The 13,916-nt window shown below is 42.6% G+C and overlaps 1 protein-coding gene across 3 annotated transcripts in view; it reads right to left on the bottom strand.

Moving 5' to 3' along the window:
• LOC106596607 (microtubule cross-linking factor 1) overlaps nucleotides 1–13,916 on the bottom strand; it is a 127,214-nt gene that overhangs the window by 103,131 nt on the left and 10,167 nt on the right. For all 3 annotated transcript variants that reach the window (XM_045714418.1, XM_045714419.1, XM_045714420.1), the window contains exon 3: nucleotides 12,866–13,024. In XM_045714418.1, the coding sequence (XP_045570374.1) occupies nucleotides 12,866–13,024 (159 nt within the window). The remainder of the gene's footprint in view (nucleotides 1–12,865; nucleotides 13,025–13,916) is intronic.

Below are 13,916 nucleotides of genomic sequence, written 5' to 3'. Positions count from 1 at the left end.
GAGAGTACCCAACATGAACTCGCGAGCCAGAGTCTAATCGGCCACCACCGTTCCAAGGCTCTTGTTCGTTCAGTTCTCACAGTAGAAGACTCAAACCACTTTCTAAAGACTGGTGACATCTAGTGGAAGCCATAGGAAGTGCTCAAAGATGAATAAGCCCCTGTGTGTTTCAATGGCATAGGCTTAAAGGTAATTCAACACATCAGGTATCCACTTCCTGTCAGAATTTGTCTCAGGGTTTTGACTGCCATATGAGTTCTGTTATACTTACAGACACCATTCAAACAGTTTTAGAAAATTCAGAGTGTTTTCTATCCAAACCTGAACAATAATATGCATATTCTAGCTTCTGAGTTGGTGTAGGAGGCAGTTAAAAATGGGCACATATTTTTTTCAAAATTCTCAATACTGCCCCCTAGCCCCAACAGGTTTTAAACTGCCTACTACTCGGGCCCAGGAACTATAATATGCATATTATTAGTAGATTTGGATAGAAAACACTCAGAAGTTTCTAAAACTGTTTGAATGATGTCTGTTAGTATAACAGAACTCATATGGCAGGAAAAACCCTGAGAGAAATCTAACCGGGAAGTGAGAATTCTGGTGCTTGTAGTCCTTTGAAGTCCTTGCCTTTCTAACAGACAGTGAGTTAGGGTTCATTTTGCACTTCCTAAGGCTTCCACTAGATGTCAACAGTCTTTAGAGAGTTATTTGAGTCGTCTATGATGAACAGAGACCGAATGAGAAGGCTGGGAACTTGGTGACCCCGGGAATGAGACGCGCGTTCATGCGAGAGGTAGCTCCACGTTCCAAAACGTTTTTCAAGACACTGGTTTCGTCCGGTTGGAATATTACTGAATCTTCACGGTCTAAAGGCCCTAAAGATTGATGCTTTACAACGTTTGACATGTTTGAACGAACGTAAATAGATTTTTTTTTTTTACTTTTCTTCGTGACATCTTCCTCGCGCGTCCTACATTTGGAGTAGCTGAACTGAACGCGCGAACAACAAGGAGCTATTTGGACATAAATTATGGAGTTTATTGAACAAAACAACATTTATTGTGGAAGTGCCTTCTGATGAAGATTACTAAAGGTAAGCGAATATTTCTAGTTTTATTTATGCTTTTAGATGACTCAAAAATGGCGGCTGTCTGTATTGCTTGATGTCTTTTTCTGACCGCAGTACTCAGATTATTGCAAAGTGTGCTTTCCACGTAAAGTTATTTTGAAATCGGACAACGTGGTTGGATTCAGGAGATGTTTATCTATAATTCTTTGAATAACAATTTAATATTATGAACTTGATCGAACGAAAAAATGCATGTATTGTGTAACATGATGTTCTAGGAGTGTCATCTGATGAAGATCATCAAAGGTTAGTGCTGCATTTAGCTGTGTTTTGGGTATTTGTGATGCATGCTAGTTGCTTGGAAATGGCTGTGTGGTTTTTTGTGTCAATGTACTCTCCTAACATAATCTAATGTTTTGTTTTCGCTGCTCTGATTTGTCACTGGCTGTTGAATAGTGTGGGACGATTTTGTCCCATGTACCCTAGAGAGGTTTGAAGAAGGAAAGAAATTCCACAAATTTTAAGACATGAAGGTCAGTCAATCGCAAAAACCATCAAGCGCTATGATGAAATTGGCTCTCATGAGGACCACCACAGGAAAGAAAGACCCAGAGTTACCTCTGCTGCAGAGGATAAGTTCATTAGAGTTACCACCCTCAGAAATTGCAGCCCAAATAAATGCTTCACAGAATTCAAGTAACAGACACATCTCAACATCAACTGTTCAGAGGAGACTGTGTGAATTAGGCCTTCGTGGTCGAATTGCTGCAAAGACACCACTACTAAAGGACACCAATAAAAATAAGAGATTTGCTTGGACCAAGAATCACGAGCAATGGACATCAGAGCAAATTTGAGATTAACTGCCGTGTCTTTGTGAAACGCAGAGTAGGTGAACGGATGATCTCTGCATGTGTGGTTCCCACCGTGAAGCATGGAGGAGGAGGTGTGATGGTGTGGGGGTGCTTTGCAGGTGACACTGTCAGTGATTTATTTAGAATTCAAGGCACACTTAACCAGCATGGCTACCACAGCATTCTGCAGCGATACGCCATCCCATCTGGTTTGCACTTAGTGGGACTATCATATGTTTTTCAACAGGACAATGACCCAACACACCTCCAGGCTGTGTAAGGGCTATTTGACCAATATGGAGAGTCATGGAGTGCTGCATCAGATGACCTGGCCACAATCCCCCAACCTCAACCCAATTGAGATGGTTTGGGATGAGTTGGACCGCAGAGTGAAGGAAAAGCAGGCAACAAGTGCTCAGCATATGTGGGAACTCCTTCAAGACTGTTGGAAAAGCATTACAGGTGAAGCTGGTTGAGAGAATGCCAAGAGTGTGCAAAGCAAAGGGTGGCTACTTTGAAGAATCTAAAACAGAAAATATATTTTGATTTGCTTTACACTTTTTTTGGTTACTACATGATTCCATATGTGTTATTTCATAGTTTTGATGTCTTCACTATTATTCTACAATGTAGAAAATAGTAAGAATAAAGAAAAACCCTTGAATGAGTAGGTGTGTCCAAACTTTTGACTGGTACTGTACATACACACATTTTTGTTTGTTTTGTATTTATGTAACGAATATTTGACTTTAGACGAAACGGCAGGGTATTCGTGTTGTTTTTTCCATTTTTTCCGTAACATGGACTCTTAATAACGTGATGAAACTTTGTTGCTCCTTGCCGAAACAAGCAAACGAGTCTTCGGTTGCCTAGGCAACACCACCCCCATAATGCAACAGCAGCACACATAGAAATAGAATGAATAGAACAGGCTTGGGACCTTCTAACCCTGGCAATTTCAGTGGTAAACTCAAGGGTACACTCGTAATGGCTTCCTGGTATTGTGATGCAATAATTTCCATGGTAAATGTAGAATATTCATTTAAATGATGATAATTGATGTGACTAATGTCAGTTGAGTTGAATCAACAAATCACAGCACATATTTTACTTCCTGCCTTTGTTCCTATGGTCACACTCGCAATGGCCGCCAGGCCACTCATTATGCCATCATTGAGTTGAATGGGGGCAGCCATTCTATTTCTAGCGCAGCACATGCAGTCAGGAGTAGAGGAGAGCAGAAAATATGCACCAAAACAAAACAATTAAAATAATACTAAATATATATTTTCTATTCAAAGAAGGCTATTACGGTGGCTGGCCAATTATCATCCAAAACAGTAATCCACCATGACCGTCACAGACCTCTCCATCACAGACCTCTCCGTCACAGACCTCCCTGTCACAGACCTCCCTGTCACAGACCTCTCCGTCACAGACCTCCCTGTCACAGACCTCCCTGTCACAGACCTCTCTGTCACAGACCTCTCTGTCACAGACCTCTCTGTCACAGACTTCTCTGTCACAGACCTCTCCATCACAGACCTCCCTGTCACAGACCTCCCTGTCACAGACCTATCTGTCACAGACCTCCCCGTCACAGACCTCTCCGTCACAGACCTCCCTGTCACAGACCTCCCTGTCACAGACCTCCCTGTCACAGACCTCCCTGTCACAGACCTCCCTGTCACAGACCTCCCTGTCACACACCTCTCCGTCACAGACCTCTCCGTCACAGACCTCTCCGTCACAGACCTCCCTGTCACAGACCTCCCTGTCACAGACCTCCCTGTCACAGACCTCTGTCACAGACCTCTCCATCACAGACCTCTCCATCACAGACCTCCCTGTCACAGACCTCGCTGTCACAGACCTCTCCATCACAGACCTCCCTGTCACAGACCTCCCCGTCACAGACCTCCCTGTCACAGACCTCGCTGTCACAGACCTCTCCATCACAGACCTCCCTGTCACAGACCTCCCCGTCACAGACCTCGCTGTCACAGACCTCGCTGTCACAGACCTCTCTGTATTACAGGGGTCAGGGATCATCAACTAGATTCAGCCGCCGGATGATTATTTTTCTTGAGCGGCTGGTCTGGGGACCGGAACATAAATTACAAATCATTTGTAGACTGCAAACAGACCGCAAGAAGTCCAAACAGATATAATGTTTGACTAAAACATAATCATTTCAAACCTTGCTTACATTTGTATACGATCACGTGTCTCTGTATTACGCGTACGAACAGATTTGTTCAATTAAAATCACCTGGATCTGATTTCCTGGTGTTTTTTTTTTTTTTAACAGTCTTCTATGTCCAACAATGAAAATTCCACATTTTTTAAAAAAAATAATAATTTGGATCAAAAAACTTTGGGTGCCAAATGAAACCAGCCGCGGGCTGGGGAACCCTGGCCTTGATTAACCCCACTGGGGGGTAGAGAGCTCTGGAAAAGTCAACAAAGTCAAACAATGTCAAATAAATATTTAGTATTTTACCTGATAGTTGCTGCATCAGCAAACGACAAGGTGGAGGTGTGGTGTACTTAGGTCAGGTATATCAGGTGCTTAGGATCCGGATAAGTTCACTTCTTTAAACAAAAGGTGACCCTGTTTTTCCAAACTTAATACATCATAAAAATGATCAGCCAATAATATTCGATTTTGTATCTTTGATATAACACGAAAAGGAGACTTGGCTTCCTGTCATCATGCTCCTTTGGAATGTTTGAAAATGAATTCATATTTATTTATTTATTTAACCTTTTATTTAACCAGGTAGGCTAGTTGAGAACAAGTTCTCATTTACAACTGCGACCTGGCCAAGATAAAGCAAAGCAGTTTCGACAACATACAACAACACAGAGTTACACATGGAGTAAAAACAAACATACAGTCAATAATATAGTAGAAAAATAAGTCTATATACAATGTGAGATAAGGGAGGTAAAGGCAAGAAGGCCATGGTGGCGAAGTGAATACAATATATCAAGTAAAACACTGGAATGGTAGATTTGACAGTAGATGAGTGTGCAAAGTAGAAATACTGGGGTGCAAAGGAGCAAAATAAATAAATACAGTAGGGGAAGGGATAGTTGTTTGGGCTATTTATAGAGAGCATTGTGAAAATGTCATAATTATAGTTATCTGATTTCGGTGCACAATTTCTGCACTCACATGCTCGATATTGTACCGTCGAGAACACAATCACAAATCAATTTCACGTTTTTGCATTTGATCTAGCTATTTGAGCCAGGAAATAGTCTGGTGGCACGATTTCAAAGTAGTTTTCATTTTTTCACTTGTGCTGCACTGTGACAGTCAGCGGTCGGTGGGATTTTATACTGCAGAATGAGAAGACAAGACGCTGTTCTCCTTCTAACTAACTATATTAAATAACTTAAAAATCACTTGAAATGACTGTTTACAGGAATCTTCATTTTACGGGCAGCTCAAAGTGGTCATAGTATTTTTCGCCAGGAGAGATAATGATCATAGATTTTCTTGGTTACTGTAGCTAAGGCAAACTAGAGATAGCTTTCTTAACTAGATATCCAGCTAGCTAACCTTGTGTTCAAAGTACAATTGTCAGAAAGGGTCTAACTAGCTATATATGGTAACGATCAGAAATAGCTGAATTATTTTTCATTTGGTAGTTAGCCACGTTTTGGTTAGCTAGTTAGCTTGCTGGCTGTAGCACTAATGGCTGCATCCAGTGTAGCTAGCTAGATAGTAGAAAAAAACTAAAGTGTATTAGCTAGGTAACTAGCTAGGTTACAGTCATTATACATGTGTTGTGTTCCTTACAGTAAGCCATGTCTGTAGTTTGTTTTTCAGTAAGCCATGAACACACCTGAACATGCCAAAATCCATCTGGGAGAATGTCCTGTGGACAGATGAGACCAAATTAGAGCTTTTTTTTGTTTTGTTTTTTTTTGTTGGTAAAGCACATCTTCTCTATGTTTACAGAAAACAAAATGAAGCTTCCAAAGAACAGAACACCTTCCTTACAGTCAAACATGGAGGAGGATCAGTGATGTTTTTGGGGGTTGCTTTCCCGACTCTGACCTTGAACGACCTTGAACGTGTGCACGGCATCATGAAAATCAGGAGAATACCAAGGTATTTTAGAGCTTAATGTCAAAAACCTGGATCTCCGTTGAAGGTCATGGGTCTTCCTCACATGTGAATACTTAAAGAGATGGGTGGGGCTAAAGCTTAAGAGAGAGTGTGAACGATACCTGAATGGGTGTAGACAAAAGACAAGAGCTATGTTCGAATGCTCATACTAACCGCACTAAACTGTACTATTTATGACGTGAATTGAGTAATATAGTATGCTTTGTCATAGTTTGTCATAGTGTGAATATAGTTAGTAAGCCAAAAGTTCACGGATGTCGTACTAAATTTGCCAAAATGCAAAGAATACAAGCAGTGGACACTATTTGCGTGCTTCCAGGGACCATAATACAAATTCATAGTAAATTCATGGTAAAAACAGAAAGGAAGATGGATTCCTGATGGGTCAAAACGTTGTTGTAAATAAATATCACCTGGGAGCATGAGCAGCAGTTTGTCTACAACTCCAGGACCTGCGGAAAGTACCTGGATGTGTGTATATGCTCTTCAGATTTGGTCCATAATAAACATTTTCAGAAAATGTGCGTGGCTTCACAACATTTTCAGATTTTAAGAAAATGGCGGAAAATATGCAGCTTAAGTCCGACGAGAGCGGATACAATTTCATTGCTTTAACTAATTAGGACAAATGTTAAGAAAATGTTGAGCAATGTAATAAAGCAATGACTTTGCGAATAAGTTACGTTAGACATTATGTTTGCTGACAATTTGTTAGCTACGCTGTCCTTACGAACCGCATTAGCATTACAGCAGTATGTACCGGTATGTTAGCTACGCTATCCTTACGAACCGCATTAGCATTACAGCAGTATGTACCGGTATGTTAGCTGCGCTATCCTTATGAACCGCATTAGCATTGCAGCAGTATGTACCGGTATGTTAGCTACGCTATCCTTACGAACTGCATTAGCATTACAGCAGTATGTAACGGTATGTTAGCTGCGCTATCCTTATGAACCGCATTAGCATTACAGCAGTATGTACCGGTATGTTAGCTACGCTGTCCTTACGAACCGCATTAGCATTGCAGCAGTATGTACCGGTATGTTAGCTACACTATCCTTACGAACTGCATTAGCATTACAGCAGTATGTACCGGTATGTTAGCTACGCTGTCCTTACGAACCGCATTAGCATTACAGCCGTATGTACCGGTATGTTAGCTACGCTGTCCTTACGAACCGCATTAGCATTACAGCCGTATGTACCGGTATGTTAGCTACGCTGTCCTTATGAACCGCATTAGCATTGCAGCAGTATGTACCGGTATGTTAGCTACGCTATCCTTACGAACCGCATTAGCATTACAGCAGTATGTACCGGTATGTTAGCTAGCTACCCAACGTTAGTTGGCTACTAATACATCAAACTTGCCAGTATATTAACTATATGTAATTCTTAGCTTAGCTAAGTGTTATAGTCATTATGCGTTCTCAATGGTCATTGTTAATTCTCTCTGGCTATCTTCTCCGATTTCTTGTCTGAGTGTACCAGAGCGCAGAATAACTGATGAATTTACGAACGCTCAACACCCGTTGAATACGGCCGGTGTCAGTAAACGTCGGCAAAAAAAGCATAATTAAATTGTTGCCAGCAGCACAGTTACAGTCACCAACGCTATAGGATCACATGAAAACAGCCTCATGAAAACACCCTCTGCTAGGGTGAGTAAAATGGTCAGAGTGGGGTGTTCTCTCATTTGTGTCTGGAAGTAGCTAGCAAGCTAGGCAACGTTAGCCAGTTAGCTTGGGTGCTTGACTGCCGTTGTGAGATCAGAACGCTCGGATAAACCCTACTCCTCGGCCAGAGCGACCAGCGTGCGTTCTGAATGCTCTTGAGAGCAAAATGCTCCGAATTTACGAACGGACAATCTGACAACGCTTTGAATTTACGAACGCCCAGAGCGCACTCCAGATTGAATTTATAAACACACCCGAAGTCGTAAAATGTCTAGCTAGCAATTTTTATGCTAACAAGCTAGCAAGAGGTTGCATAGCAACAGCATCAATTTCCGGAAGACAGGTGAAGAGCTAGTACACTCAACTGAAAGGATACAGTTTGTTTACAGTACACTAAAATGAACTAATAGTATGTGGTAAATACTCATTAAGTATGTGGTATACAGAATGTTAGTATGGGTATTCGAACACAGCTAAGCTCTCTAGTAGGTGTACTAAAACATTCAAGGGGCCACTTTCTCAAAAAGTGGGGTTACAAGTTTATCAACTTCCAAAGCAGAATGACTTTCCCGTTGTTCCTCAACTGCAGTCTATTATATACCATTTGAGTCTCTACTTGTATCCAATGTAAAAACAAAACAAAAAAAATCGAGGTAGTGGGTCACAAACGTTGTTGCGGCTTATTAATTAATTTCATTAATTATTTAACAAAGCCTAAATTACCATTATTATTTAGAGTTATGTCTGTGCCTGTCACCTTTAACACCAAATGTTATCAGTAGGTCAACAATGTCAAAATAGTTTCAATAAATGTTAAGTTCATACTTTGCTTCATCAGCAAACAAACAAAAAAAGGTAGATATGTCATGTACTCAGGGACTTAGGAACCCGAAATGGATCAACTAACGTTACAAGCGCAGCTGAGAGAACTCAAACAGAGCAGCTACCTGTATAGATTCCCATTCTCTTGAAGATCCAAACAGTATGTGACTGGCCATATTGCCTGCCCTGCTAGCCTTATCTCTCTCTCTCTCTCTCTCTCTCAGCTCCCAGAAAGATTTGTACCCGTCATTCTGTCATTGTCCATTAGCCTTTTAAAGCTGACACTGACATACACACAGCAGGCAGACCCTGAAACACACACCTATCGCACAGACAACAGCACGCTGTACGCACACACACACACACACACGCATGCACGCACGCTCGTACGCATGCACGCACACACCACCCAGAATAGCTGCTTCTCATCTCACCACCCAGAATGCATCACCTCTGAGCTAACAGGCCACAGACGCTGACCAATCAGAACGTTGCATCGCAGACATAAAGACGCAATCAGACAAACAATTAAACAAAATTTTAAAAACTGAAAATTGGTGCTTAAGACCTTTTCACTGAACAGAATCTGTGTCACCTTTTTAACTTCTACCTTGTTATGATCCTCCTCCTCATCATGGTTTTATTTAGCCAGGATGTAGTTTTATTAGGCCAGGATGTAGTTTTATTTAGCCAGGATGTAGTTTTATTTGGCCAGGATGTAGTTTAATTTGGCCAGGATGTAGTTTAATTTGGCCAGGATGTAGTTTAATTTGGCCAGGATGTAGTTTTATTTGGCCAGGATGTAGTTTTATTTGGCCAGGGTGTAGTTTTATTTGGCCAGGGTGTAGTTTTATTTAGCCAGGATGTAGTTTAATTTGGCCAGGATGTAGTTTAATTTGGCCAGGATGTAGTTTTATTTGGCCAGGATGTAGTTTTATTTGGCCAGGGTGTAGTTTTATTTGGCCAGGGTGTAGTTTTATTTGGCCAGGTTGTAGTTTTATTTGGCCAGGATGTAGTTTTATTGGCCAGGATGTAGTTTTATTTGGCCAGGATGTAGTTTTATTAGGCCAGGGTGTAGTTTTATTTAGCCAGGATGTAGTTTTATTTAGCCAGGATGTAGTTTTATTTGGCCAGGATGTAGTTTAATTTGGCCAGGATGTAGTTTTATTTGGCCAGGATGTAGTTTAATTTGGCCAGGATGTAGTTTAATTTGGCCAGGATGTAGTTTTATTGGCCAGGATGTAGTTTTATTTGGCCAGGATGTAGTTTTATTAGGCCAGGGTGTAGTTTTATTAGGCCAGGATGTAGTTTTATTTAGCCAGGATGTAGTTTTATTTGGCCAGGATGTAGTTTAATTTGGCCAGGATGTAGTTTAATTTGGCCAGGATGTAGTTTAATTTGGCCAGGATGTAGTTTTATTTGGCCAGGATGTAGTTTTATTTGGCCAGGGTGTAGTTTTATTTGGCCAGGGTGTAGTTTTATTTGGCCAGGTTGTAGTTTTATTTGGCCAGGATGTAGTTTAATTTGGCCAGGATGTAGTTTTATTTGGCCAGGATGTAGTTTAATTTGGCCAGGATGTAGTTTAATTTGGCCAGGATGTAGTTTTATTGGCCAGGATGTAGTTTTATTTGGCCAGGATGTAGTTTTATTTGGCCAGGATGTAGTTTTATTGGCCAGGATGTAGTTTTATTTGGCCAGGATGTAGTTTTATTTGGCCAGGGTGTAGTTTTATTTGGCCAGGATGTAGTTTAATTTGGCCAGGATGTAGTTTTATTGGCCAGGATGTAGTTTTATTTGGCCAGGATGTAGTTTTATTTGGCCAGGGTGTAGTTTTATTTGGCCAGGGTGTAGTTTTATTTGGCCAGGATGTAGTTTTATTTGGCCAGGATGTAGTTTTATTTGGCCCCAAGTTTTCTGAGCAATTTTTATTTATTGTTGGATAGACTGTACAAAGGAAATCAGCTCCAAGGGATTATAATTAGAGAAATCTGTTCAAGTATTCCCACACACAATGGAGAGAAGTCCAGTGCTTTCAGAAAGTATAAAGACCCCTTGACTTTTCCACATTTTGTTACGTTACAGCCTTATTCTAAAATGGGTTAAAAAAGTACACACAATACCCCATAATGACATCACAATACCCCATAACGACATCACAATACCCCATAATGACATCACAACACCCCATAATGACAATGTGAAAACAGGTTTTTAGAAATGTTAGTAAATGTATGAAAATAAACAGAAATACCACATAAGTTTTCAGACCGTTTGCAATGAGACTCGAAATTGAGCTCAGGTGCATCCTGTTTCCATTGATCATCCTTGATGTTTCTACAACTTGATTGGAGTCCACCTGTGGTAAATTCAATTGATTGGACATGATTTGGAAAGGCACATACCTGTCTATATAAGGTCCCACAGTTGACAGTGCATGTCAGAACAAAAACCAAGTCATGAGGTCGAAGGAATTGTCTGTAGAGAGCCGAGACAGTATTGGGTCGAGGCTCAGATTGGGGGAAGGATACCGAAAAATGTCTGCAGCATTGAAAGTTCCCAATAACACAGTGGCCTCCATCATTCTTAAATGGAAGAAGTTTGGAACCACCAAGACTCTTCCTAGAGCTGGGGGCCCCGCCAAACTGAGCAATCGGGGGGACTTGAACCCAATCGAACATCTCTGGAGAGACCTGAAAATAGATACGCTGCGATGCTCCCCATCCAACCTGACAGAGCTTGAGAGGATCTGCAGAGAAGAATGGGAGAAACTCCCCAAATACAGGTGTGCCAAGCTTATAGCGTCAAAGCTATCATCAAGGCAAAGGGTGGCTACTTTAAAGAAATCTAACATATAAAATATATTTTGATTTCTTTAACCTCTCTGGGCTAGGTGGGACGCTTGCGCGTTTCGTGACAAAAAATGTCAAAATATTCCATTACCGTACTTCGAAGCATGTCAAACGCTGTTTAAAATCAATTTTTATGCGATTTTTCTCGTAAAAAAGCGATAATATTCCGACCGGGAAACCCTGTTTTCGTTCAAAGATGTAAACATGGTGGAGTCTCATGCACGCGCGCCCCAGTCTCATTGTTCTCAGATCAACCACTTACCAAATGCGCTACTGTTTTTCAGCCATGGCCTGCAAAGTCATCATTCAACGTTCTGGCGCCTTCTGAGAGCCTATGGGAGCGTTAGAAAATGTCACGTTATGCCAGAGATCCCCTGTTTTGGATAGAGATGATCAAGAAAGCCAGGAAATGGTCAGAGAGGGCGCTTCCTGTTTGGAATCTTCTCAGGTTTTTGCCTGCCAAATGAGTTCTGTTATACTCACAGACACCATTCAAACAGTTTTAGAAACTTTAGGGTGTTTTCTATCCAAATCAAACAATTATATGCATATTCTAGTTACTGGGCAGGAGTAGTAACCAGATTAAATCGGGTACGTTTTTTATCCGGCCGTGCAAATACTGCCCCCTATCCCCAACAGGTTAACACTTTTTTGGTTACTACATGATTCCATACGTGTTATTTCATAGTTTTGATGTCTTCACTATTATTGTACAATGTAGAAAATAGTAAAAATAAAGAAAAACCCTGGAATGAGTAGGTGTGTCCAAACTTTTAACTGGTACTCTATGTAAATGTGATTTTTAAAGTTTGTGATTTTTAATAAACTTACAAAAATGTATAAAAAACTGTTTTTGCTTTGTCATTGTGGGGTATTGTGTGTAGATTGATGAGTATTTTTTTATTCAGTTTAGAATAAGGCTGTAACGTAACAAAATGTGGAAAAAGTCAAAGGGTCTGAATACTTTCCGAACGCACTGTATGTGATCGCATACAAGCAAGATTTGAAATGATTATGTTGTAGTCAAATATTATACATGTTTGGGCTTCTTGCGGTCAATTCACAGTCAACAAATGATTTGTAATTACGTTCTCCCAACCATCCGTTCAAGAAAAGAATCGGACCGCGGCTGAATCTGGTTGATGATCCCTGGTAAAGCCTGTTTAGAGGTCTCAAACTCCCCCCCCACCCCTCCTCCTCCCCCCACCCCTCCTCCCCCTTCCTCCCCCCCTCCTCTCTCCCCCTCCCCCCTCCTCCTCCCCCTTCCTCCCCCCCTCCTCTCTCCCCCTCCCCCCTCCTCCTCCCCCCTCCTCTCTCTCCCCCTCCTCCTCCACCCTCCTCCTCCCCTCCCCCCTTCCTCCTCCTCCTTCCCCCTCCTCCTCCCTCCTCCTCCCCCTCCTCCTCCTCCTCCTCCCCCCCTCCTCCTCCTCCTCCTCCTCTCCTACCTCTTTGGTTCTGTCCAGTTCATTGTGTAGAGCCTGGTTAGAGATCTCCACCTCGATGATTCTCTGTCTCAGCAGCTCATTCTCATCTTCGGCCCTGGTCCTCTTGTCTTCTACATTCTCCAGCTCGTTGTGCAGACGCACTGACACATCTTTGGCCACCTGCACGGGGACACAGTCACATGGGGACACAGTCACATGGGGACACAGTCACACGGAGACATGTGTGACAATAACAAGTCCTAAAGACATTGAGGTCATGAAAAACACAGATGAACAAAGTACATAGACACGTGCGCAGACACGTGCGCAGACACACACCCAGTCTGGGCCACTCGTCAACATCACCTACCTTCTGGTCCCGTTCCAGGTTGGGCCACTCGTCAACATCACCTACCTTCTGGTCCCGTTCCAGGTTGGGCCACTCGTCAACAACACCTACCTTCTGGTCCCGTTCCAGGTTGGGCCACTCGTCAACAACACCTACCTTCTGGTCCCGTTCCAGGTTGGGCCACTCGTCAACAACACCTACCTTCTGGTCCCGTTCCAGGTTGGGCCACTCGTCAACAACACCTACCTTCTGGTCCCGTTCCAGGTTGGGCCACTCGTCAACATCACCTACCTTCTGGTCCCGTTCCAGGTTGGGCCACTCGTCAACATCACCTACCGTCTGGTCCCGTTCCAGGTTGGGCCACTCGTCAACAACACCTACCTTCTGGTCCCGTTCCAGGTTGGGCCACTCGTCAACAACACCTACCTTCTGGTCCCGTTCCAGGTTGGGCCACTCGTCAACAACACCTACCTTCTGGTCCCGTTCCAGGTTGGGCCACTCGTCAACAACACCTACCTTCTGGTCCCATTCCAGGTTGGGCCACTCGTCAACATCACCTACCTTCTGGTCCCGTTCCAGGTTGGGCCACTCGTCAACATCACCTACCTTCTGGTCCCGTTCCAGGTTGGGCCACTCGTCAACATCACCTACCTTCTGGTCCCGTTCCAGGTTGGGCCACTCGTCAACATCACCTACCTTCTGGTCCCGTTCCAGGTTGGGCCA

Source organism: Salmo salar, chromosome ssa03 (assembly GCF_905237065.1).
Source record: "Salmo salar chromosome ssa03, Ssal_v3.1, whole genome shotgun sequence".
Lineage (NCBI taxonomy): Eukaryota > Metazoa > Chordata > Actinopteri > Salmoniformes > Salmonidae > Salmo > Salmo salar.
This window is presented reverse-complemented; position numbering and strand designations above follow the sequence as displayed.